The sequence below is a fragment of the Nycticebus coucang genome, chromosome 8 (assembly GCF_027406575.1).
Source record: "Nycticebus coucang isolate mNycCou1 chromosome 8, mNycCou1.pri, whole genome shotgun sequence".
In the NCBI taxonomy this organism is placed as follows: domain Eukaryota; kingdom Metazoa; phylum Chordata; class Mammalia; order Primates; family Lorisidae; genus Nycticebus; species Nycticebus coucang.
The window spans coordinates 126,309,256-126,335,835 of record NC_069787.1 but is presented as its reverse complement, the minus strand read 5'-3'; the positions used below and the strand labels follow the sequence as shown (position 1 = coordinate 126,335,835).

Here is a 26,580-nt window from a genome sequence, read left to right as displayed (position 1 = left end):
AATTATTGACTCTGAGAACACTGACCACATTATTGAGAAATCACGTATGCATTATCAAAAGATTGCTCTTTTCATAGACAGAAGCTCGATTTCATCCCGATTAACCCTTCAGTCTCCTGCCACTTTTCCCCAGCCTTAACATCCGTGTTCCATGTGCCAGATTGATAATTGCCTTTCATGTGCATTTTTTTCTTCTGTGCAAAATTCATCTAAATTTGGTTTGCTTTTTGATCAAGGTATTCTGATCCCTAGAAAAGTTATAAAAATATGCCAGCGATTTTATTTATTTGTTTGTTTATTTATTGATTTGCATGGACTTTCAAATGGACTTTTCAGTATAGATTTAAAACATTAAAATAATGAATTTAGGAGTCTAGGCCAGGGTAAGTGGCAGTGTTGGGGGCATAAGAGTGTCAGACGTTTTCCCACATCAGAAAGACTGAGGGATAGAGTTGTAAACCTTTCTGCCCAACTAAACATCGAGTAATTAACTAAACATCGAGTTAAGAAACTCAGCTGTGGTCACTCGGATGCTTCCAAGGGGGACTGATTTTAATGCCCTCCTTACGTTTCCCTGTGTGTTGTTTTCCCGTTAATGACTCTCCTACACTGATTGTCACTCGGCCTCTCTCGTGGTTATTTTCTTTTGAATTCAAGTAGTTTTGTCAAATTACTTTCTATTTCAGGGAAGCTTCTATATATTGCACAGGGGAATACTAAGTACATCAAGATTTTAAATTTTTCCTTGGTCTAGAGAATACAAATAAACAATGGGAGATGGCTCTATTAATTTTGAAACTCCTGTATGTGACCCCAAGATTTTATATATGTAGCATACACACACATGAATGGGGTCTTTCAAACAAGCATTGAGGAAGTGATATGTCTCACAGAGCCCCACCCCTTCCCATCCCTTCTCACCATCCCTTACAAAAGAAAATACTAGACCTTTGTTTTAAATGTATCTTCCATATTTACTTCTTAAAATCTCTTACATTTAAATCACAAACAGTGAGGCCTCAAGTGCTGCTTTAAATGGGAGTGATAGGCTTGTGCTAAATTTCTACTTCAGATCAGGCCCATAAGGAAGCCCTAATAGTTTTTATTTTTCCATTTGGGCACTTATCACTGCGCTCCTGTTGTGGTAAAGCACGTAAGTCATATCTTGAGATGTCTTGGCTAAAGCAAATGGAGATGAATTGACACCCAAAATGATTCTCTTAATTTTTAAGGTTACCATCTCCTCAGAAAACCGTAACTGTATCTTGACAAGGCAGAACACAACTATATTTTAAAGAGGCAAAACAGAACAAAGTACTATTAACTATGGGGATAAAATTTCCCCAATAAAAAATATAAATCCCTGGAATAAGACGGAAAATTACTTCATGGAACTTACACTTAAACGACTGTATCAAATAGTCCACTAAAATGCTCTGAAATTCCCCTTTCCATTCCAATATACTTTTCCCCGATGCAGATGAAGTCAGGCTAAAATTGGGTGGTATCTTCAATGAACTCAAATTTGATACCTTGTTTTCTCATTCACAAGAAGAAAGGATTGGGAAATGAGCCCTCACTTGGCCTGATGTCAACAGGGATAGAATATATTTCCTGTCCTTTGTTAACCATTGAATAACTCACCAGAATCTCGGCATGAAGAGCTGTTTACTACCTTCTCCAGCAAGAATTTTAAGAATATCTTGATGTACTACTTAAACTGATACTGTCCCTAGTTTTATCATTTGAAACCCAAACAGGGTGCCTTTTATTTTGTGTGCTGGGTATGACACTTCAATTGGGCTGTAACATTTTGCCCCAGAAAAATCTGGTGTCCTACAAGGTAATACAATTATCCCTCTATATGGCAAAAGGATATCTTAAAACTTGGCAAAATTTAATATACTAAGAAAGGCAGTTTGGGAATAGTACTTGCAAAGCACTTGGAGATAGACCATGAGGCTCAGCTTGGGAAACGTCTCTTGATGAAGCAGTGGGCACGTAGGTATTTTCTGAATGCACCGTCTTCGGGAAGGGTGAGATGGCTATGCCTCCCACTCACTCATTTGTTTTGCTCCTTGCACTGCATCTCCCGTTCTGGCACATGGGATGTTGGAAATGCTGGCCACTGGCCAAGAGACTCAGAACAGGAGCACAGACTGCTGGGATCAGCTTCAGCAACTCCCTGTGACATGCAGCAGAGATCTGTTTCTCTCCAGGGTTATGACGGACACCCTGATCCTAGCGGCTCAGAACAACACTGAGAGCAGAAAATGCAATTCAATCCAACAAACGTTTATGGAACACCTCCTCTGTGTGCAAGGCAGGGGCTTCTGGAAATCAGAAAAAGGCCCTTGTCTTCAAGAAGCCTGTTGTTCAATGGGGAGATAGACCATATAGGTCTGTATAATTAACAGCTACAAATGGGTTTTAAAACATTGTTGGCCAGCAATTTCATGCAGAAGCTATCCCATTCACCGGCTATTATTCCAGTGACATATCAAGAAAGCTTTTTACAATATCCTACATTGCCCTGTGTTTTAAAAATGACAATAGCTAATGTAAGTGCAAACACCAGTTAACTCGCAGTCAACAGCGTTTGGGCATGAAAACACAGGTTAATTCTAACTCGCAACCTGCCAACAATGTGTTAACAGAAGTAAAAACAAAGTGTACTGAGAAGGAGAAATTTGGACTAGGGGATGAGAGGGGAAGTTTCCCAAAGGAGGTGGCATTTGAACTGCGGAAGCTGCAGCAGTCCACAGTAGGTGGAAACAGGTGGTGTGTGGGTTGGAGACATCTCAGCCTGAGGCGTCACAGCAGAGAGGAAGCAGTGATGACATGTGGAGGCAGGCATGGGGTGTCTGCAGGGGGAAGCTTTTCTGTCCAGAGGTCAGATCTTGAGTAGGCCTTGAGTGCCCTATAAAGGGGTCTGGAATTTATCCTAAGGAACGCGGAAGCATTAGAGATGTCTGACCATGCTTCTCATGATCAGGTGTGTGTTCGAAGAAAAGAGTCTTTATGCTTCGGAGGGAGGAAAATGTTGAGAGTCATTCATGTAAGATTTTACTTTCTCTCTTTCAAGTCTCTGTTCCCACAGTAGCTAGGAACGTGGGGGTGTGATCTGTACCTGGGGCATCAGAAGGGCCTTTAAGGGACAGCAAGAAGGGGATGAAAGCACACCATTGTTTCCATAGGCACACTCATCCCAAACCTGACTGTAGGAAAAGGGAAAAAGCATTAAGAAGATTCTAAGCAAAACAGACCCTTTGACCCAGAACTTGTGCTTTCAAGTTAACAGTATTTCCCAGCTGTCTATCAGAAGCCATTTAGAAGAATTTGGCCTCCTGAAGGCTGCCAGGCCTGAAGCTGCAGGCTGGGCTCTTTGCTGGAGAGATTGGCTTCCTCCCAAGGCTGGAAAATGGAGGTCGCTAGCTCCGTCTCTTCACAGGGCTGAAACGCCAATGCCAACACATGCCTCAGTAACCTCTCGGCTAATGGAAGTCCTGTGAGGGAGGGAAAGTACACCACGTGATGACAACCTGAGAACCTTTAAAAACAAAACGGAACAAACAACCATGAAGAATTCTCTCTGCTCACTCCTCCTTGGCTTAAGTTGTTCAGAGCACAGTGCATCCGAATGCTTGCTCAAACAGGGGCGTTCAAGCTCTTGGTAGCAGCAAAACCCGCCTTTCCAAAACAATCACTGATTTGAGAAAGCAATCTACGAGAATCAATTGCATTTCTATACATTAGCACCCTCCCAGCCTCACCCCCACATTTATATATTAGCAACTGGGAAATGAGGTGATACCTGGTTTTCCAGAGCCCCTTAACAGTCCTCACTGCACACATGATATACTCAAAAGGTATGGTAGCAAGAGAAAGGTGGGCTTAATTAACAGCAGACTAATTTATGCAGAAGAATGGCCTCTGGCAGGGGACCTGTCATCTCACATGCCAGGATGCTAACTCCGAAAATACCCATTCCACAGATAAGAAAACTAAGGAGAAACAAGGGGATGACTTGACCCACGGTCAGTGAGAACAGTGAAGGTTAATGGTGGGGGGAGGGGAAGGACTAGGACTGAAGGTCACAGTACAAGAAACCCCCATGCACAGCATATTTACAATACCTTTCTCTGGTCAATTTTATACTTAGCAGGCACATCCACCCATGTTACTAGCAGATTTATTCTAAGCACCAGGAAAGCAGATAGAACAAAGATGAAAATCCCTGCCCTCACAGAGCTCACCTGGAGGGAGGAAGACAGAAGTAATTAAGTAAAATATGGGCCATGATAGAAGGTGATAAATGCTAAGTACAAAAATAAATCAGGGAAGTATAACTAGGATAGAACTGGTGAGCTGGAAGTCCACAGTGAGTCCAGAGAAGGCCTTCCTAAGAAGTACAATTTGTGCAAAGACTTGAAGAAAGTGAGAGAGTGCACCATGGGGGTGGGGTTGCCAGGGAAAGACAGGGTGCTTGGTTGAATGGGAACTTCAGATAAACAGTGGACAATTTTTAGTATATGTACGTCTTGAACATTGTGGGTTATTCACTAAGTCTGGCAAATACACAGGGGTGAGGGCTGCATGTTAGGCTCAGGAACAGCAGTGACGGTGGCCCGGCATGGTGGGGGAGCGAAGGGAGTAGGAATGTAGGTGACTCGTCCAAGAGGACACGGGGACCGGATGATGGAAGGCCTCCTGGGCCCTGTGATGACTTGTGGGGGACTTTTACTTAAGAGTCTGATGATGAGCTCTCAAAACATTTTGAGGTAGGGGACGCGATCGGACTTCAGTTTTAAATGCTCATTCTGGACTCTTGTCCAGACAAGCTGGGAGCTCTGGGGACAAGTGTGGAGCAGATCAACCAGTTAGAAGGCCTTGATTGCTGTGATGATGGTGACAGCAGTAACAATCGCAGTAATATGTATCTACATGTGCATATATTTTGGGGGAAAAGGCCCCTGAAGCCCCATTCATAAACTCTCCATTAAGAAATCTTAGTAAATATCATTTATGGGAGGAAAGCAATCAGTCCTTCAGATAAATTCTATTGATGCGTTAAAAATGCTGACCTAAAGAATTAGCTTTAACCACTGCACTATCATCCTTAATAAAATAGATAAGCCTTTGTCAAAAAGGGAGGGGGAAGTTTCTTAAAAACATCAAACTGTACATATCAGTCACCAGTGACTACGAAAACATCAAGTTGATTTAAAGAAACCAACCACCTTTTCTAATCCAACTGCACATGGTGCCAGCTGGATTCTAAAGCTAAGGTTTCCAAGTGGGATTCAGATTTGGCTTCAAGGTTAATATTTCTGTTTTTGCTGAGCTACGGATAAAGAGAGAATGCTTCAAAAGAACATACACATGAAGGTGGTTCTAGACCATTGTTATCTGTCTAGTACACTTAATTTTATTGTGGAAATAAGCAATAAATACTTCAAAACTATTAAATACACAATGACACTGTTATATAGTGCTGTTCATATAAAATAAAATCAATCTATCTCCATTTGGAAGAAGGAGCGACTACCCAACAGCTCCTCTCCAGCTGAAATTGCTGATATTTGACTAATTTTTTGACCTACTAATGTTCAACCAAATGAAAAGATATAGGGAATAATCCTATAGTACCTTGCCTTTCAAACAATAAATAGCTTATCTGAGGAAAGAGAAGAAAAATTATGTTAATCATTATAGTAATTCAATCACCCAATTCAATCATCTTGCCATACGCAGATTGTGCAAGGGAAGGGTTGTTTTCTCAGCATCTCCAACCCCTTTCTCACGGAAAGAACTCCTGTGAAGCATCAATCTTGCTATTTAGATCTATGGCCCCAAACATACTATAAAGTGAAAATACTATAAAATGAGACTACCATGACAAAAGTCTAGTTATTAAGCAGAGAAGCAGAGTAAGTACACTTAGCGGAGACACCACTGCCTTGAGTCTCGTGAAACGTGCTGCCTGCTTCGCCTACCTGCCGCTGTGAAATTTGACCTCCTGAGAAACACCTGCCTGTCTCAGGTGACCTCCCTCACACGGAGAGGCATTGACAGTGAGAGAATCGGTCTCCCAGAGCTTCTAAACTCCATCAGTTGAGTATGAGCCCATACTAACTATTCCAGCCCTTGACCCAGCCACGCCTGCTCCTGCAAACAGCAATTTTTCTGAGACCATCCTTACTGTTTCCAGGATAGTTTCCACCTTGCCCAGGCAGTCCGAGTCCTGGGAAGCATCCATTAAACACTCCATAGCTGATCTTTTGAAATTGCCTGAGTGTTTGATTCATAACTCGGGATAGCAAATGAGCACACGGATGAATATGTATTGCTAACATTTTTCCATTTGGAGTTTTGGAGGCTTGTTTCTTATTTACTAACCATTTAAAACATACTAGTAAAAGTAGGTTCATAGAGACATACAAGTGCAACTTTAAACTGCAAGTGTACACTGGCTGATATTTGAAAATTTCTAAGATCATCAATCATGACTCCCTATTTACATCATTTCTTAAAGACACTCCTAAAAAGCAACCTGCATCCTATACAACGAGCAAAAAATCACATTTTTTGATGTTTCTCGATGTGACATTCTGGCCAGATTTTCCTCTGAATCCTCTTAAATTCAAATTACAGCTCAAAGCAATTCCTCTTATTTGCACACACACAGAATGTGCAAAGCCTGATCATCTCCGTGAATTTCACCAACGCATTAAAGGCCACGGAAGCAAAGGCGGCAGCGATTTCTGCCCCCATTCCTCCCCAGAAAACCTACTTGCCATTCGGATTCTGTGTGCGATGCAGGCCAGGCGCCGAGGATGGCAAAATCCCTTGGCCATCCGGAAAGAGGCAACCTGCTGCTTTGGGAGAGGAAGGCCTCCACTCCCGAGGGATGCCGGCCTCAAAGCCGGGCTTTGAAATCCTACCTGATACGAGCAGTTCTCCTGATGTACCATCTCAGTGCATCCTAGGGCGCAGACCCCAAAGCAGGACTGCTGGGCGAGGCTGCGGAGCGGGAGCGCCCGGCCGCAGCGGCTCCGCCGTTAAGATGGATGCTGCTCCGCGGAGCAACCTGCGCACTGGCGCCGCCTGGGCCCGCGGCGCGCGGCCGCAGAGCTGCCCGCGGTCCCGCAGGCCGGCGCGGCAGGCCCGGAACGCAGCGCGGACCGCGCGGGGGAGGGGGCGCCCGGCGCGGGCACAATCAGCCAATTATATTATAGGCACAAAGAAAAGGATCAGTCTGGAGCTGGTGTGACCTTCTGGTGCTCTGTGAAGGCAGTTCACTGATGTGGAAACATTCTAGTCCTCATTAACGAGAAAAAGGCCAGCGAAGGGGGTGGGGGGCGATCAGGGTTGAAGCTGCAAATTTCTAACCTCTGGCACTGTCCTTCCTGCCCACTAGAGCTGCTCGGTGGGTGCTTATGAAAAAAGAGGCCTTAAAAGATAATTTTAGAACTTTTAACGCGCTGGAGGGAAAACAATCCACTCTGAATATTGACATCGAAGGGATGTTTCCTGTGCTGAGTTCCTGGAGTGTGTGTCAACTTTATAGCTAAGTGGATGGGTTTCACGCTTTAAAAAATATTATTTTGTTATTCTTTAAATGCCCCACTTATTTTTGGCTCTTGGGAGCTTTTTAAGTCAAACAGAAGTTAAGATGGAATAATCGCTCCTGTAAGTTATTTAGGGAGAAGGCTTATTAAAGTCAATATAAACGTATTTTATGAAAACTAAACCCTTAATTGCAAGTTATTTTGAAAGTAAGTCTTTGTGTATCTATATAACTCATGCTGTGAGAAAATTGGATGATACATGTTTCTGGAAAAAAACTGGGGCCAATCTCTGAGTGGCAACTCCAGGATTTGAAGACATACTTTGTATAAAAAGAAAAATAAAACTGGGCCCATCAATTCTTCAAGCTAAATTCATGAGAAAATTAAGGGAAATAAATAAAATTTCCTTACCTATATTCCTCAGTTGCTACAGGCAAATGTTTTGTTGTTTCTTGCAATGCTGTGTATATAAATGATACTTAACAAAAATGTGACTGACTTTAAATCACCAAAAAAAAAAAAAAATCAGTAGAGACATTATTTTTAAGCTAGTTTAGTACCTATCTATCTATCTTCTCAAAAACTCTTCTTCTTACCAATAACTATGGTAATTATAATCTTCACTGGACTCCTCATGGAGAAAAGCAAGTATTTTTCGCCTGAGGAATGAAATCAGCATGTTTAATAAAGTTTCATGTCAAACACTCTCTTAGGGAATGGTGAGAGTTTGTGTTAGGAATATTTGGAAATGGATTTTTTTTTATTAAATCATAGCTGTGTACATTAATGCAATCATGGGGTACAATGTGCTGGTTTTATATACCATTTGAATTTTTAATTTTGTATTAACTTGCCTATTTCTTGGAAAGAGAAAAACCTATTTTTATAAATATTCTTATTTTTTCCTCTGTCGCCCAAGCTGGAATGCATGCTGTCATCATTGCTCATGCAAACTCAAACTCCTGGGCTCAAGTCATTCTCTTGCTTTAGTCTCTGGAGTAGCTGGGGCTACAGGTGTGGGCACCAGACCCAGATAATTTTTCTATTTTTAGTAGAGGATGAGTCTCTCTTTTGCTCAGGCTGGTCTTGAACTTCTGACCTCAGGAGATCCTTGGTCTTGGCCTCCCCAGATAGCCGGTATTCTTCGTTTTGACTATTTGAGATTCAAGGGGAGAAAGCTCTGCTACCTTAATTCAACTCCACTGATGCCCTCACATATACGCTCACTTCAGATGGCAGGCAGGGAAAACTCAACTCCAGGCTCCAACTTCAGCACTAGGTTCTAAGGGCGAGCACTCTGGACATGTGCCCTGTAGGAGGTCGCAGCCCTTTGCCCTCCAGTGGAGAGGTGGGGCGGACACCTGTGCAGGACTTCTAGGACTGCTCATTGGCCAGGGGCACAATGAAAACTTGATGAAAAAAGCAGGAGCCTGGAGTAGATAACACATCTTAAATAGAAGATGAAGAAAAGAGGATGAAACTTTTCAGGGAAAGGAAATAATAAGCAATTAATCCTTCCCAAACTTCTCCCTTCTCTTCCCTATGGGTTTTCCACACAATATGGCCACAGAGACTTCTGTGTGGAGTGCCTTGTTATACAGCCACCGCAATGAAGGCTCTGGAATTCTAAGTATGAGCGAGGAAAGGCAGGCCACAGGAAAAGTTCCTTTGCAAGGTAGCAGGTAAGATGAAGTGGAAGTCTTATGTTTAATATAGGAGGCACGATCCCAACTTTCCAAGACAAAGGTGGTTAGATCTTTCCTCAAGTTACCACCTTGACAATCTCTGACCTATGACTCGGGAACGTGCTTCCAAGCTGTACAAAGCTTAAAAAGCCGCTTCCTAGTCTCTGTTCTTTTCTGAACACTGAAGACTTGGGGATACATTACATAAGCTCCTAAAGACTTTTTATCATGTGTTGTTAAAAAAAAAAAGTCTAAACACGATCCCCCTCTTCACAGTTGCTGCGCCATAAATAGAGGGAGTGACTCAGAGGTGGCTCTGGGGAGAACAGATTTCTGACAATTGTATCCCAAGCCTTGTCAAAAACCCTCCCAAGAGGTATAAACAAGATGAAAAAAGGAGTGTATCAAGCAGGCTTCTCTTGATAGTCATTCACTGGAAGGGACTTGGTGTTATAATTTAAATTATGATTTGCTAGTGCAGAAAAACTTTAAACAGAAACCAGCTGTTCCAAGAACACTGAAGCTAGAATAATTTACCAAACTACAGTAACATTTGTTGTTTTTGACAAAAGAAAAAAAAAAGAAAAAGAAAATTGACGAACTTTTTTTTTTTTTTTATTAAATCATAAGACGAACTTTTTTATTTTAAGCACAGTCATTGTAACATAGAGATTCTTTATTTCTTTTTGGGGTTTCATAGCTTCTCTTCCCATGATAAGTACTGAGTTTCAATTAAATGGGACCTCAAGAGATTATTTAGGTCATTTAATCTAACACTATTATTTTCCAGTTAAGAAAACTAAGGCCAGGGAAAGTTGTAATATGCCCATCAACAACAAAAAGGGCATCGGAGGAAGGAAAATAAAGAAATAAACATAATTTTCTGGGTCTATGCCAAATAAGTATGTTCCATATAAAACAATGCTATTACAGGCTGAATGTTCGTGTCCTCTCAAAATTCAAACGTTGAGACTGAATCACCACTGTGATGGTATTAAGAGTTAGAGCCATTAGTACCTTTCAAGGGTCCAGGGAGCTGCTTTGCCCCTTAAACCAAGTGAGGACACAGTGAGAAGATGTTATTAATGAACCACAGAACAAGACCTCAGCCAGCACTGAACCTGCCAATGCCCTGATCTTGAACTTCCCAGTTCCCAGAACTATGAGAAGTAGATTCTAGTTGTTTCTAAGCTACCCAGCCTATGGTATTTTATATCAGTACCCTAGTGTATTCAGAGAAATATTAGGTGAAGGCCCACTAGATTTGGAAAAATAAACTCCCTTTGAGTGAAAGTAGCCTGGCCTTCACATCAAAATCTCTCAGTAAGGAAAAGTGAGGTTGCTGTGTAGTTCTACCTAAATCTGAATCCAAAGTATGTTTTAAAGGAATAAAAATTAAGACTATTTTCTGATTAAGAAATTGTTCCTGTGTCTGCCACCATACAAACTACCATGTCTTTAAATCTAGAAAAGAATTTTTTCCAGTTGCTACAATTAGTAGCAACAGAATGAAGGGTTTCTTTGGGCAATAAACATAGTGGTAAAAAGTCACATCCACATGTTATCTGAGCACCCAGTTTCCGAAGTGAAGAATTAGGGTCAAGAACTGACCTGGATGGGGCATAGGGAACTTTCTGGCTTATGCTACATGAGTTGATCAAGTGTTTGGTTGAACACATAGCTGTATGCATTTGTCAAGACACATTGAATATAACATTTAAGATGTGTACGTTTTGTTGTATATAAAATTTACCATAAAAGAATAAATAAGAGTTAAATTCTGAACTCTAGCTAATGATATGCAGACTGCAGTATTTAGGGGGACCCTTAATGATGTCTGCAACTTACTCTGAAATGTATCAGATAAAAGGGGTGAACTGATGGCTGAGCAGAGGGAGAGTGAGACAAAGCATTCTTAGGAAACATTCACTGTAGGACTGAGGTAGCACATACATTTTTTTTTCACAAATGGGCATTTGTAAAAAAAAAATTCCATTTGAAAATGTCCCCAGTAAAATGTTAGAAAAAGTGAAGTACTGGGGATGGGGGCAAAAAGCTGGAAGTCACTGTCGTTTTTAAGCTTTTTAAGCTTTTTCTCAGGATGCTGGGAAAGGCAGATGGACCCGTCATGAACTTTAAGTGCTTCTTTACAGGGCAATGAAAGAAAGGGAGTTGTGAGAAAAATTCATCCTGTGGACATGAGGGAAGACTAGGTCCTTGAATGCCTCACACAAGTAAGAATTAATTATCCCTATAGGTTGAGGATCCCTTATCCAAAATGCTTGGGACCACAAGTGTTTTGGATTTTGGACATTTCTGGATTCTGAAATCTCTCCATATACATAAAGAAATATCTTGGGGATGGGACCCACATCTAAACATGAGATCCATTTATTTCATACACAGCTTGTACACACATAGTGTAATGGTTATACATTATTTTAAATACTTTTGTGCATGAAATAACATTTTTACTTCATTTTGACTGCGACTTCTCACATGAAATCAGATGTGGAATTTTCCACTTATCATATTAGCACTCAAAAAGTTTCACCGTTTTGGAGCATTTTGGATTTCAGATTTTCCACTTGGGGATTCTCAACCTTTATTATTGTCACCAATATAAACAGTATCATCTGTGACGACGGACCTTTGAAAATGTTCCATAGTTTACAAAGTTCTTCCTCCAACTCTCCCTTGATTCTTAAATCTTGTAGTTGAAATAAACTCCTACTATGTTTCTGCCCTCACGAGCTCAGCAAGAGAAATGAGGCAGGACAGACGTGGTAGATGGGGAAGAAGGGGTTAAGTGCTTCCCAAGAGACTTGGGTTGCTCACTAGAAATTCAGGAGAAGAGAATGCTTAGCTAAGGTGAACCAGGAGACAGCAATAATCTTCTCATTTGGTTGTTCACTTCTTTTATTGCCTGGCTTTTGATCTAGATTAATGTAAGTTTCCTTAGAACTTGAATCTTGGCCGGCCTACTCTGTGCTTCATCACCAGCATCTAAAGTAGTACCTGGCATATAATAGGCTCTTAAGAAATACATTTTTAAGTGAATGCACATAAAACATGCTCTCTGTACATTTTTTTCTTTTTAATGAGAAAGAGTTTCACTCTGTCACCCAGGGTAGAGTGTCATGGCATCATCGCTCACAGCAACTTCAAACTCTTGGGCTCAAGAGATCCTCTTGCCTCAGTTATTCTATCTCAGTAAATATTTTTAAATGAATGAATAAGTAAATAGGACCTTCAGAGAGTTTCCTTATTTCTCTTTGCCTTGGTTTCCTCTATAAACTAAGGATGGATACTCCTTGCCTATTGGGTTGATAACATGATAAAATAAATGACAGTAACATGTAAAATAGCTCTTGGATTCTCAAGAAAGGAACATAAGTGAATGTTTTTCCTCCCCTAATCAAAGGCAACAACTGTTGTAAGGAATAAAGAGAGGGCTGTGAGAAACAGGTGCTCACAGGAATGGGAAGAGAAAGAGGGATGTATTCCAAGACACGGCGAAAAAGAAACCAGGGGCCCTTAGGCTGTGGTCCTACAGGGAGGAGTGAACAAGTCCAGTAATAACGAAGTTTTGAGACCATCACTGGAACAAAATTGGTGCTGTGAAAAGACACAGGGAAGGTAGGAGGAGAAACTGATTCTGGGGCCTGGGGTATGGTAAGGAAGTTTGTATTTTTCACCATGAAATTTTCAGTTGATGGTGCAAGAGGCAATTGGGACTTAAGAGAAGTCAGGCTGAGAGGGAGAATTTGGGAGTTTTTTGCCCAGAGAGGATGGTTGAAGCTGGAGAAACAGATTAGATTAAGAGGAGGGAGTGTAGAGAAAATACTAAAGAGAAACAGAAGTGTCACTGTGGAAGGGACAATAATGTTCCTGCCTCACGGGGCAAATAGTTGCAGCCCAACCCCCGAGGGGCCGAGGGGAATTCAGGCTGCTCCCCGACTAACCTGGAGATGGGGAGAAGAGCTGGGGTGATCCCCTGGGCCCAAAGCAATAATCACCAGGGTCTTTAGCAGGTAAGAGACAGACGCAAGAGAGGGAGAACAAGAGAGATGGCAGCTGAGAAATATTGGGTCCAATGCTCTTGGCCTTGAAGATGAAAGAAGAGGCCACAAGCCGGGGAAGGTGGCTGCCTCTAGAACATGGAAAAGGCAAGGAAATGGATTTTCTCCAGCCCTCTGGAAGGAACAGAGGACACTCTGACTTTTGGTATTATAATACCAATAAATTTGCATTGAGTTAAGCCACTAAATTTGGGGTACTTTGTTATAGGAGAAATAGAAAATGAATAAAGTAATCCCTCCTCACCCATGGGGGACATGTGCCAAGACCCCCAGTGGAAGCCTGAGCTGCAGATCTGTTTTCTCCTATATATACATACCCATGATAAAGTTTAATTTATAAATTAGGTCAATAGCAATGACAATAATAAAATAGAATAATCATAGCAGTGACTGTAATAACAGCTGTGTGAATGGGACCTTTTTCTCTCTCAAAAAGGCTGAGTATTTTTGGACTGTAGTTGACTGTAACTGAAACCAAGGACAGTGAAACGGTGCATGTGGGGCTGTGGCCAGGGGGGGAGCCACACTCAGAGGGCAAGAGGGTGCAAAGGAGACGGGGCCAGCAGGTGAGAGGAAGGTGAAATGGGGGAAGCGGGGGAGGCTGACCGAGCACCACTGCTGCAGACACCACAGGGAGAGGAGGAGGAAAACGACTGGCACCAGGCGCTGTGAGTCACACTTGGGGACAACTTCAGTAGTCGTGTGTTGGGATGGGAGCCGGGTGGGTGTGGCTAAGACGTTCAGGGACTGAGCAGAGAGTAATCGGTAAGGAAGTTTGTCAATGAACCAGAGCGTTAGGGTGGTAGCTTGAGTGTGTTGTGGAATCAGAGGGGCTGTTGGTTCAGCTGTTGTTTACGATGGAGGAGACCCACACATCCAGGGCGGCAGCAGGAAGGGGGCCAGCCAGAGGGGAGAAACTGATGGTGGTGAGTAAGAAATAACTACGGGACCAGGTGCTGGAAGGGTTGGGTCAGGAGCCTCCTGCAGGCCTTCAATCCGTCATGGAACTGAACATTTAGAAACTGGTGAGTAAATTATAAAGTAACCTGGAGTAAGAACGAAGCTGGGCTGGTGTGGGGGAGACTTGGGTGCACGGATGGTGGAGCAGCCTTGCCCTGGTCCCTCCTCACGCTGCCTGGCTGGAGCAGGTGGAGGTCAAAACTCCCAGGCAGGGAGGCTGGACCAGTGGGGGGATGCTTTCCCAAGAGATCGTGTAGGGGCTTTGCCGCATTATTGGAGAACATTCGATTCTGCTAAAGAACCAGAAAAACAAATAGGATGCGTGAGACTCCTAAGAAGTGTTAAGTACAGGTAATGACTGTGCAAGGCACAGGCGAGGTGCAGCCGGCGTGTCAGAGCAGATAGCAAGTAAGCAAGTGGACACACAGAGCCCCCCACCCATGGTTTTGCTTTCTGAGGTTCCAGTTACCTGTAGTCAGCCAGGGTCTGAAATAATTAAATGGAAAATTCCAGAAATGAACAATTCATAAGTTTTAAACTGTGCGCTGTTGTGTAGTGTGCTGAAATCGCACACCATCCCACACGGGAAGTGAATCATCCCTTTGTCCAGCACATCCACACTGCATAAGCTCCCTCCCGTGAGATACCAAGTAGCCAGCTCGGTTATCAGATTGCCTGTCGAGGTACCACAGTGCTCGTGTTCAAGTAACCCTTAGTTTACTGAATGATGGCCCCAAAGCACCAGGAGTAGTGATGCTGGTGTATTTTATAATTGTTCTATTTTATTATTAGTTGTCATTGTTCAGCTCTTATCATGCCTAACTTATAAATTAAACTTTATGATCGGTATGTAAGCCCAGGAAAAAACACAGTCTGTACCAGGTTCAGTACCATCTATAGTTTCAGGCATCCACAAAGACTAGGGGAAACTATTATAGTCCGAATTCATGAGATGTGTTAAAAACTGGTAAGTTAGTAACCTGGTGTGTTAGGCATAGATCAAGTGTGACAAGCAAAGAAAGGATGGAAAGACTAAAGAAGGCACCTAATATTATGACACACTAAACAAAAAGGCACTCAATATTCTTTAGATCGGACACTGGCTGCCCCCTGGCGATGCCCATTCTGGCCCTAGATGTCCCTTGTCCAAGAAATGCAAATATGATCTTCAGCTTCTCAGAGGAAGCCAGAGGGGCTTGCCCTTGTGTGTGACCTACCTGTCTAATGGGGAATCCTTTCTCAAACTTCAGCTTTGGCTCATAACCACACCATCAAAAGGCCAGGCTGCTGTGGCAGAGGCTGGACACACAAATACTGCAGGACCCCAAGTGTGGGTTGGGAAGCCCCACCAGAGTCCTGTACCAGACCCTAAGCCTGTCAGCTCATTCCATTTCTTTCCCTTGCTTCTTGGTTTACATTTTAAATAGATGTAATGAACTGTGTGATGTAGCTCATTCTGGCCTGTGACTTCTGGAGTAGAGTGCCTGGTAGCGTACTTGCAGGCTACGATTGCATCAAGGTCATTTCCAGGAGCATGGAACAGAGGCCCCAGAAGAGGTCATTAGGGGTCAGGATGTTTCTCCACTTCTTCCAACAATACTGAGGCCCAGAAATAGGGAGTGATGAGATATATCATAATTTTTATCCTTATACTTACAAACAAAAAGCTTACCTGAGAGTCTTATGAACTATGTAAACTAATTTGGTCAGCAATTTGACCCCCATTACACTCAAGTTTATTATTTCACATTATAGTAAAAAATTGTTTCTTGAGCAAATCATTAGTGTGAATCAACGGTTGCTGCTTTTTCTTCTTTTAAGTACCAGAATCCGCTTTTAAAATGAAAACCAATGTGCAAAAGAACCAAAAATATTTTTATCAGGATAAAATTTTTCTGAGTTCAAATCTATATTTGCCTATTCTATATTTCAATGAGAACACGAGGCTCTTTTGTATATAAAAATTTTGAAAATAGACTTCACAGATGTCAGTTACAATCTTATTCCACTATAGTTTCACATTTATTGCTGGAGTTTGCTTGGTTGGACCACATCAAAAGAATCCTGTTTTGCAGAGATAAGTAGTTGTGAATGGTAACAGTTCTTTTTAATAGCTTGTGTTGTCATGTCCAGATAGTCTTCATTAAACATATCCAGGAGCTTGAAAGCAAAGTAGTAGGAAATCTATTCAAAATTTATTTCCTAACAATATATAGCAATTGCTTAAGTGTCTTATCATAAACAAGATAAGACAGAGTACCCAAACTTACGATCGGTCATTAGTCTGCAACACAAGACCTTCTCACTTGATATACTGAGCACTCACTTGTCATTGTACGACCCACTATTAGGCTTGACGAGAGACTGTGCCAAGAAGATGTGCCCGACCCTAACCTGGCGCTGAGCCCAGCTGGGCCTCTGCAACTCACATAATTTCTCCTGCCTGGGCCTGCGCAGGGCATGAATTTTTTAGAAAGGCCAATACAAAGCTACCACCTCTAGAGTCCATGACACATTTATAATTTCAACTATTTTGAGGACTGTGAGAGACTACTTCACCTTGCAGGATAAATTAAATATACTGATGTCAGAAAAGGAGGGGACGAGAAACACTTTGTGTAGATAATGAGGGAAGGAAGTCAGCAGAGTCTGGGCTGAAATGTTTGACTCGTCTTAACTACAGCTTTACAGGATTCTTCTCTCAGCGCCACAGACCATCTCATACAAAGACGTATAGATGTATTCTGAATTATTTTCACATTTTGGACTCTCTAATTTCCAATTTGAATTTTTGTAAGGCGTTGAGGATGAGGTGTTCAGCCACTCACATAATAGGTGCAAATTAGTCTCTAAAAATACCTCCTGCAACTCTGGGTTTCTATAGACACAGTTTGAAACCTAATGCATTAGGCAGTGCTATAGTGCCAGCCTCTCTCTCCCTCTAGAATAAAGAGAACTCGCCAGAGGATGCGTTTATTGGGCACATTTTGTTTTTCTTCCCACCACAGTATTTTCTGCCCAATACTGACTGAAATTTTCATGCAGTAGAAAAATAGCGGCTGATGCGCAGGTAAGTCTGGGTGAAGTCTACATGGTTTCAAATTTATGTCAACATTCAAGGACCATGTCTTTTAGTCTCCATTTTCTGGCCTTTAGCGTCAGAGAAAGCAGTGGCAGAAAAAGTGAAAAGGAGGATAAATCTGCCGGGGCTAATGCAAGACTTTCTAAATAAAAACAAGCTGAATTGTCAAGAAGGCCCAAGCCCAAAATAGCACAAAGAGAGAGAGAGGTGAGGAAGAGGCCTACCTCCCTTTCCTCTCTTCAGATCTTTTAGTAACCCAGACAGCCTAGTCTAGCAATATAAGTAAGTTCATTTCGCTAAAGCAATACATGAAATCTCTGACAATAAAAAAGGTTGTTCACTTCTCTGAAGTGGTGGTGGTTGATTAAAGCAGGGTTAACAGAGTGTTAGGGAAAGGGACTGACCGTCATGTTGAAGAAAGGTGCCCTCTAGTGGACAACTGTGTTCTTTAACTAGTTCAGAATAGGATTCCAAGACAATAATAATGTTAATCGCAGGATCCATTGTTTTATTAACATTCCAATGGTATTTTTAATAACAAATGGAATATACATATGTAAGTCTTCACTTACATTAGTAAAGAGATATAAAGGTTACGCTAATGCTGATACATCCAAAGTTAATAAGCTAGACCATTTTGATGGTTCTGGAGTTGACAGAACCTTGGACCTACAATCAAAGACCTGGTTCTGGGCTTAACTATATCTCATACTAGATATTCCTTTGGGGTACTGTTTCATATCTATCAGCCTTAATTTTCTAATCTATAATGTGGGTTGAATTATAAACTGCCCTTGTCCTCCACTTTCAGGCTGTCAGATGGCTGTCCTTTTTAAACCAAGTTCATGTTATATCACAATTTTTCCAAATCAGTAAATCACAAAATAACATCACAGTATATATTAAATATAGCACTAGGTGAATCAGTGAAAAGCACACTGGATTTCAGCTGAAGATCTCCCTTACAGAAATTTAACAAAGGTAGTTTTTTTTTTCTTTTTATACTGATTATGGACAACATTTCAGAAACTAAACTTGCTAGATCATTAGCTTATTATGAAAATTTAGTTTAATATGAAAATCAGAGTGACTGTTTTTAAAAGATTTATTTTATAGGCTAAAGCAAAATAATGTCGAAAAGAAGGGAAACAATTTAGCCAGCACATCTTTTCTGAAAACTACTTACCAACTAATGATATATTTTCCTAGTGAATCACTGAACATGTAGTAATTTATGATTAACCTGTTAACATAACCTCTAAGGAGCTATTAAAATTTGTCAAGGGTCCTTAAATCTTCTTTTTAAAAAAAAAAATACAGGAATAGTATTGAAATGCTATTAGCTATAATGGGATTTTGAGTCTCCCTAGGTCTGTTCTATGACCAGTTTTTCCAGCGTCAGTTAAGTAGTGACATGGACTATTTTTACAATCTTTCTCATTCTCATCCCCTTGGAAGATTATATTCAAATGATTTTATTGGTTGAAAGCAGGAAAATGGAAAGCATTCTAAAATTCTTCTGGGGCTGGGCACTATGGCTCACGCCTATAATCTTAACACTCTGGGAGGCCAGGGAGGGTGGATTGCTTTAGCTCATGAGTTTGAGACCAGCCTGAGCAAGAGTGAGACTTCATCTCTAATATATAGAGATGTTGTGGCAGGTGTTGTGGCAGGCACCTGTAGGTCCCACCTACTCAGGAAGCTGAAGCAAGAGAATCACTTGAGTCCAAGAGTTTGAGGTTGCTCTGAGCTATGACACCATAGCACTCCACCCAAGGCAACAAAGTAAGACTCTGTCTCAAAAAAAATAAAAAAATAAAAAACACCTTTTTTTTCTGGAGCTAAATTAAAATGTCAGTGTAACATTTAATGATCTCATTAACTTATTATGTCTTAAAGCTTTGAATTAAGAAAGGTACTCATCTTTCAGAAGCATATTCTTTCAGAATACAAAGGTACTGAAATTATGCTACTCCAAACACCAGAGAATGGGTAAACATATTTTCAAAGAGGAGGGTTAAAAATCAGTCATGGGTTATTCATAAGCAGTAAAGTTAATCTGCGCATTAATCCCGATTCTTCTAAAACCCTCTAACTTAAATCAGTTTTCCTTTGTGAATATTAAAGAGAGCCTTGTTCAGATGCATAGGCTGGGCCCACAAAATGCTCACTTATTGAAAGTGCTTGAGCTTTTTCATTATTTGCTAAGAATGCTGAGATAGAAACTAGCAGTCCTTTTGAAGTCCTGTCCCTTATAGATAAACCTATCTACCTTACTCTGGTATCTCTGCTCTCCCCTCATCTGAGAGGACGGTAAGGGACTTTGCAGCTGGTTTGTTTTCACTCTTGACATTTAATTCAAAGAAAATGAACATTTTATGTCAAACACCTTTGCCTCCCCTCTTCCCATCATTGCCTCTGCTATCTGTCGTAACTGGGAGAAAGAGTGCCCAGCTGACAAGGCACACGTCTGCTTACAGACCTCAGTGGCAACTTGTACTGATGGTTTAAGCTACATGTGCTTTGTTTAGAGGTTTCTAAAATCAAATCCATTTTCCAAAGGACAGAAGTGATTTCTTCAGCAGAGCTGTCACTATAACTGAAGTGATCAGATCTTTGACCCTAATTTTAGTTGGCACGAATTTATAAAATGTCATTCTGAAAGAAATTTGGCCCTACTCACTCACCCAGCTGACTCTGATTTGATCTTTTTATTGGTTTCATGCTCCTTATTTAGTTCTCAAAGTGTTATAAAAAATGAAGGGCTTGCCTCAATTAAGCCTTAACCTTTGTGAATTAAAAATACTTCTAAAACCACAATCAGAGGATGACACATCTTGGATTAAAATTCCTCAGTTTTCTACAATACTTGGGATGAAGTCTAAATCTCTAATGCTGCTATGGGCCTGGTCTACCTTCCTTCACCCCTCTCAAAATGTTGCTCACTAATCTCTAGGTATGTTGGGCAGGCTTTGAGTTTTCTGGAAAAGCCAAGCTGGTGCCTGCCTCCCTCAGATCCCAGGGTCTTTCACACAAGCTGTTTCTCATCCTGGACACCCATGTCCCCCTTCACCTGAGTCACTTCTCTTATTTAAAGCAAGGTCTTTCCTTAGCCCCCAGTCTAAATAAGGTACTGCTTTAAATTCACTTAGCACAGTCTTTTCTTTCTTGGCACTGACCACAATTAGTGATTATAGTATTAACTGAATCGTGGGATTTGTGATGATGCCTTGTTGCATTGGATTGTAGGCTCCGTGAGAAAGCCAGGGACACGTCTGTAATGTCTGCCGTCGGACACCTTGCATCTAGCACAGTTCCAGGGAGACGGGTGTCCCACAAATAGCTGAATGAATGAGTTAATACAATTGCCAAGAAGTTTTCTCAGTTTGGGCTTTGGGGATCCAGGGCAGGAGTGGGCCTGTGACCACCTGTCATTAATTTGATAGTCTACCCTGGCAACGCTGGTCATGTGACCACTTGCTCCTCTGAAGATGGGGGGTGACGCTTCCCTGGATGCTGAGGGGCTGAGCGCCAGTTTGTGAGCAAAGCCTGGTGAGGATCCTCATTGTGGGCTGTGGATCTGGCAGCCTCCAAGGGGATAGCACTTTACAGATTTGCCTCAAGGTTAGGACCGGCTGTGCCAGCTGGACCTGAGGGCAAGATTGTCATTCACAGCTCCCCAGGGGAGGTTGACACAGACTAAACTGCAGTTACTGGAGGACCTTCCTCAATTTAATCTAAAATTAACAAGAAGAAAAAAAAACCAGCCTGGTGAGTTTTTATTTCCTTCTCAATTTGCCACTTTATGTGATAAATTTTTAGTTTTAGAGATAACTTGGCAAAATAAGAAAATAATCTGACGCTGCCAAATTACATACCCCCCAGAAGACCCTGGATAAACCAAAGTAAAAAGTCAGAATTCTTATATTTGAGGAACAATAAAGTGTCCCAAGTAGTTTTCCAACCAAAAGAATAGGATGGAAAAATGGCCAGTAGGAAATTAAGCTGGGTTTGTGAAAGATGGATCCTTTAACTTTGCCTGCTCACCCCAGAGGGTGAAGACAAACGTAAAGAAAAAAGAAAAGAGATGAAAAAGCTCATTTGCCTTTTTTGACAGAGGAAAACAACCAAATAAAAACAACAGCTAAGAACAAGATGTAACCTACAACTGAGGCCGTGACTTTCCACAAAGTATTGTAATGTTTGAAGAAGAAATGGTGGATGCAGCTTGAGGGTCTGCTCCAGCGCTCTCCCCAGGAAACATGTTGTGGTAGCTTGAGTGTCTGATCCAGCGCTCGCTCCAGGAAGCACATCGTGGTAAACGCCGCGTTCCTTACTACAGGGTCATCCCAGCTGTGATTTCCACTCTAAAGAACTGCTGAAGTTTCAGTTCTCCAAGCACGTGCCTCGCAGTCTTGGTGATAAATTAATCCCAAATCTGGGTCAGGAGCCCATGGAGGGCAGGTCCAGCTCTGCTGAACCCAGAAAACCCATGTGGACTCCCATTTAGTCACCACAATCCAGGTCTGATGGCTCTGTCTGTGTCGGGGCTTTGTTTTTCCCAGATGGCGAGTGATCTGAGGCCAGTGCGCCTCTGTCCAGATGAATGGCCCAGGCTGAGGAAGTCTGCGGTGCACACCTGTCCTGCCCTCGTTCTTTTTCCCTGCCCCAAGGTTACAGCTCTTGGACCTACACACTACAGGAAATGGGTATCTCCAGTAACAACACGAGAGGTTCCATGCTCTGTTGGCATGAATGATAATAATCCAGTTGTTTCACTCGAAGTTAAAAAAGACTTTCAGATATTCAGCTTAACACATGGGGGCACCGACAATAAATGAAGAATCCTTCTGAAAGAGACCCTAGTTCTTTATGCTGAAAAAATATGATTAAAAATTGGGGCATTGTAAGGCTCTAGATATGCTCAGTTATTTTCTTATTTACAAATGACATGCTGAAGGTGTTTTCTGTTATTTTCTTTTTTTTTTTTTTATTGTTGGGGATTCATTGATGGTACAATAAGCCAGGTTACACTGATTGCAATTGTTAGGTAAAGTCCCTCTTGCAATCATGTCTTGCCCCCATAAAGTGTGACAGACAGTTTTCTGTTATTTTCAAAACATCCTTTCCCCTGAAACGTCGACTCATGGATGGGACAATAAATTTAATTATCTGACTGCCCGGTTGTTTGTTTTTTAGGGGTTGGAATGGGTGCTTTGCAGGGCCCCGTGCAAAGTGAAAATGGGGACCACTTATTCAAAATTAAGAATTTCAAGATGCCAAAAGCAGAGCCCTAAACCTAGAGCAGGGCCTTTCGACACCTGCAGAGTCACACGCCTGTGAACCTGTCCTGGGTGGGCACGTAGGGTTGGTGAAGGGGAGCAGACATACAGTTGTTTACTTTGAGAATTACATAGGTTCTCAGCTTTGAAAGGAAAAAGTATCTTAGACTTTTATGCAAATACCAACAGGAAGATATAACTTCCCTTAGTATTGGAGGATATTAAATTCAAGAGGGAGCTGAGTGAGGAGGAGGAATTCAGTTCTACTAAGCATCTACCACATGCCAGCAGAGTTCTGTAGGTTGCCAGGAATGGGACGCTGCAAACCAGCGCAGCCTTTGCTCAACCCTGTGTGATGGCCCCCACTCCACCCCCCCAAATATCTGCCAAATCCCAACTAGGACAACTGGCTCAGGGAGAGAAGACTCCAAGGTCCTGAGGTTGGGAGTGCCAGGCGGGGGTGGGGGGCTAGCCCCCATCCTCTGGGGCCCAGGCCTCACCTAAGGGAGACAGAGAAGAGAAAAGCACTTGGGAAGAACTGTGGAGGGCCTGGCACCAGCTCAGACCCCTGGCGGCTGCCTTACGCCACCAGCCTGCAGTACGAAGAGCAGAAGTCAGATTCTGGGTGTCTTGCCTGGCCCAGAGTCAGGGCTTAATCACGGACAAACTACCATTAGCTCTACACTGTCCCGTCCCCATACACTCCTTTGAAAGTAGAGATTTCTCTGCCATGCAAACAACCATTCCGTAATGGTTCAAGGCTGGGGAAATGCTTTCTTAGCTAACAGAACATTTAGTAAACATCAAACAGGGGAGAGGCAGGCCATTCACTTCCCCGTGGTGATGCTGGCTTTTTCCCTCTGTTTTTGTTTTGTTTTGTTTACCTCAGAAGATGCATATATATGGGTTAGGGAGGGTGAGGTGGCTTTTCAATGTCCACAAATTCTTTCCTACTCTTCTCTTGAAGAGGGGGAGGCTAATTCCCAGTTCCTTGAATGTGGGCTGGAGTCAGTGCTTTTTTTCTATAGAAATAAAAAGTGGAAGTGGTATACCAATGACTTTGAAAATGAAGTGAAATGAGGCACTCTGTCCTCATCTTTTTTTCCCTCTCTCCAGTCCCAGTGCTCAGTATGTCGGCTGCCACGTCATTGGAACACACCCACACCAAGGAGAGGGCCACGTGGTGAGGAGCTGAGGCTCCAGCCATGTGAGTGCCTATTGCAGGAGGACCCTCCAGCCCCAGTCCAGCCGTCAGATGACTGCAGCCCCGGTGGACATTCTGCCCACAGCCTCATGGGAAGCCCGACCCATATCCATCAGCCAAACAGCTCTGGGATTCCTGGCCATCAGAAACTGTGAGACTGTAAACATTTGTTGGGTTTAGCCATAAACTGTTATACATCAACAGATAAATAAGACAGAGGGCAAAGACTGCACAGTTAGATTCTGTTTATTTTAAAATTAAGAACTTGGAAGGTGCGATTTTGTTAATGTAGAAAATGAAGTCATAAGTTTTCAGGGAGGAAAAGGAACTTTGGTGTGGCCATGGCCATCTGTGCTGGCCACAGCAGCCTCTTGTTCTGGAAACTTGGGCAGGTTCCTTGGCTTCTCCAGGCCACAGTGCCGGCTCACAGTGCGGGCATGAGGGCTGCGTGAGAGGGCTAAGCCCTGAGCACCGCTGTGGGCACTGATGCCGCATGGCAGGGCTGGCTCCCTGCCCTGGCCTGTTCTACAGCCACACAAAGGCCCTGCTGGCCTCTTGGACTGTAGTACGTTGTAGGTAGATCCATGTAAAAAGAAAAAATCAAAACAATGAGGGCACGAAGGAGAGTCTGGGGAAACCGTATTCCTGAGGCTATTCAAAACCAAGGCTTAGAGCTTGAGACTGGCAGACACCCTGTCCACGGTAAAAATGCAGAAGTTAGCTGACAGGTGACAAGTTGCACCCAATTCCTCCTCTGTTGTCAAAAGAAGTATTAATCCAGTTAGTAATTCACTATAGGGTCACATGGTTAACTTAAAGCTGATCTAATCAGTTGTAAGAAGGGTTTTTTTTTTTTTTGTTTGTTTGTTTTTTTTAAAGCAATCCTTGAGAAAAACCAAACCAAACTGTAGGCTTATTCTTAAAAGTCAGCCATAGAGGTACAGATATAGTCAAACCCCCAGAATGGCCGCACAAAAAGTGATAAAACGACTTCAAACTTGGCTAGGCCCTTATCAGAGGTTTTTCTTCCCCTGGACACCAGATACAATTAGCGTCCAAATGTCTTCACACAGAGTGCACCAGCCACGCAGGGCAAACGCTTTTAATCCATAAAGACAGTGCTTTACTTGAGTGTGAACATATTTCTGATGTCGAGGGGCTGCTGTTAGCTCAGTTTTATTTGTCATAGATACTTAATTCCTTCATTTCATCCACACATATTTATTTGAGTACTTAAGATAATGCAGGCATATTTCAGGTGCAAGGAATACAGAGATGAAGTAAAATGCGTCCCTACCCTTAAGGTACACAGACACATGAACAACTGTACTACATGTCATGTATTTATATTATTTATAACATAATACATAGAGCCCTGATCAGTTAGGGCTCTCATGAAGCCTGGGGAAGGAAAGAGGGAAGAATTTTGGAGTAGGAAATGGCCAAGCCGCGTTTCAGAGACAGGCGGGATTTAACTGAGCAGGTGGAAGGGAGGAGTGAAGAAGAGACATGCCTTGGATACCTGATTTCAGGGAATCCTTGAAGTGACTATACTTGGCAAATTTAAATAACCAAAAGGCATGGAAGCTTGGGTGGCACTGGTCCAACAGCTTAGCAGATTGGCTTCGTTAGAGCACGAGAGAGTGGCAAGAAATGAGACCAGGGCTAAGAAGGGCCCAGACAGGGGAGGCCTCTGATGCTAAATTTAGTTTGGGCTTTACCCCAGAGAAGGCACGAGGGGGTTGAGAGGCACACGGATGGGGGGAGGGATTTAGAGGGTGCAGGGTCAGAGACGGTAGGAGAAGCTGCAGAGGTCCATTGAGGTGAGATGTGACAATGACATTGGTAGAACTGGGCTGGTTCCTGTGGTAGGAGGGAATGATAGGAAATATCTAGGAGGTCAAATTGGCAAGGCTCAGTGACTGACTAGTTGTGGAAATCAAGACCAGGGAGGAGTCATGGGCATGTCCCCAGAGGCCACTCCATCACCTGAGACAGAGGGTACCTGCATGGAAGGTGAGTTAGAGGGAAGACGATGGTGAGTGGGTTCTGAATATGCTGCACTTGGACAGTTTAAGAAATTTAGTTATTCTCCCCCAGACTTCAAAGGGTAAAATTCAATGTAACCATGGTCTAAACCAAAGGTGGGTAGTGCTGCTGTGAATGGACGATGCTGCTAACCCCTCACAGTGTCCCTGCTCACACCCCCCAGATGCACCTGCCACGTCCTTTTCAATCCATTGCTCCATCCCCACAAGGCAGCAACTATTCAGGTTTCAGCACTGAAACTAAGCAAGGTTTCAACACAGGACAGCCACTAAGGAGCGTGCACTGGACACCCCCGTTTATCCCTAATTTAAAAGTGTGGGAGAGTATCATTCTTTAAGAGACATGCCTTGGATACCTGATTTCAGGGAATCCTTGAAGTGACTATACTTGGCAAATTTAAATAACCAAAACCACACTGATTACCAGTACCAGAGTCACTGGGAAGTCTTAACATATTTCTGAAAGATTCTTAACTTAGTTTAAGATTAAGGCAGTGCAGACCACGGTGGTCCATGGACTCCAATATGACATTTCTTTTCTTTTTTTTTTTTTTTGAGACAGAGTCTCACTATCTTGCCTTCGGTAGGGTGCTGTAGCGTCACAGCTCACAGCAACGTCAAATTCTTGGGCTTAAGTGATTCTCTTGCCTCAGCCTGTGCCTCAGC

General features: G+C 42.6%; 1 protein-coding gene across 6 annotated transcripts in view; it reads right to left on the bottom strand.

The window, feature by feature from the left end:
* Positions 1-26,580, bottom strand: part of SCHIP1 (schwannomin interacting protein 1) — a 791,641-nt gene that overhangs the window by 47,432 nt on the left and 717,629 nt on the right. The window contains exon 1 of one of the 6 annotated variants that reach the window (XM_053599499.1): positions 6,945-7,199. The exons of the other annotated variants lie outside the window; for them this stretch is intronic. Within the exon in view, the coding sequence (XP_053455474.1) occupies positions 6,945-6,974 (30 nt within the window). The 5' untranslated portion in view covers positions 6,975-7,199. Of the gene's footprint in view, positions 1-6,944; positions 7,200-26,580 lie in introns of those variants that run through there. 6 annotated transcript variants of the gene reach the window in all.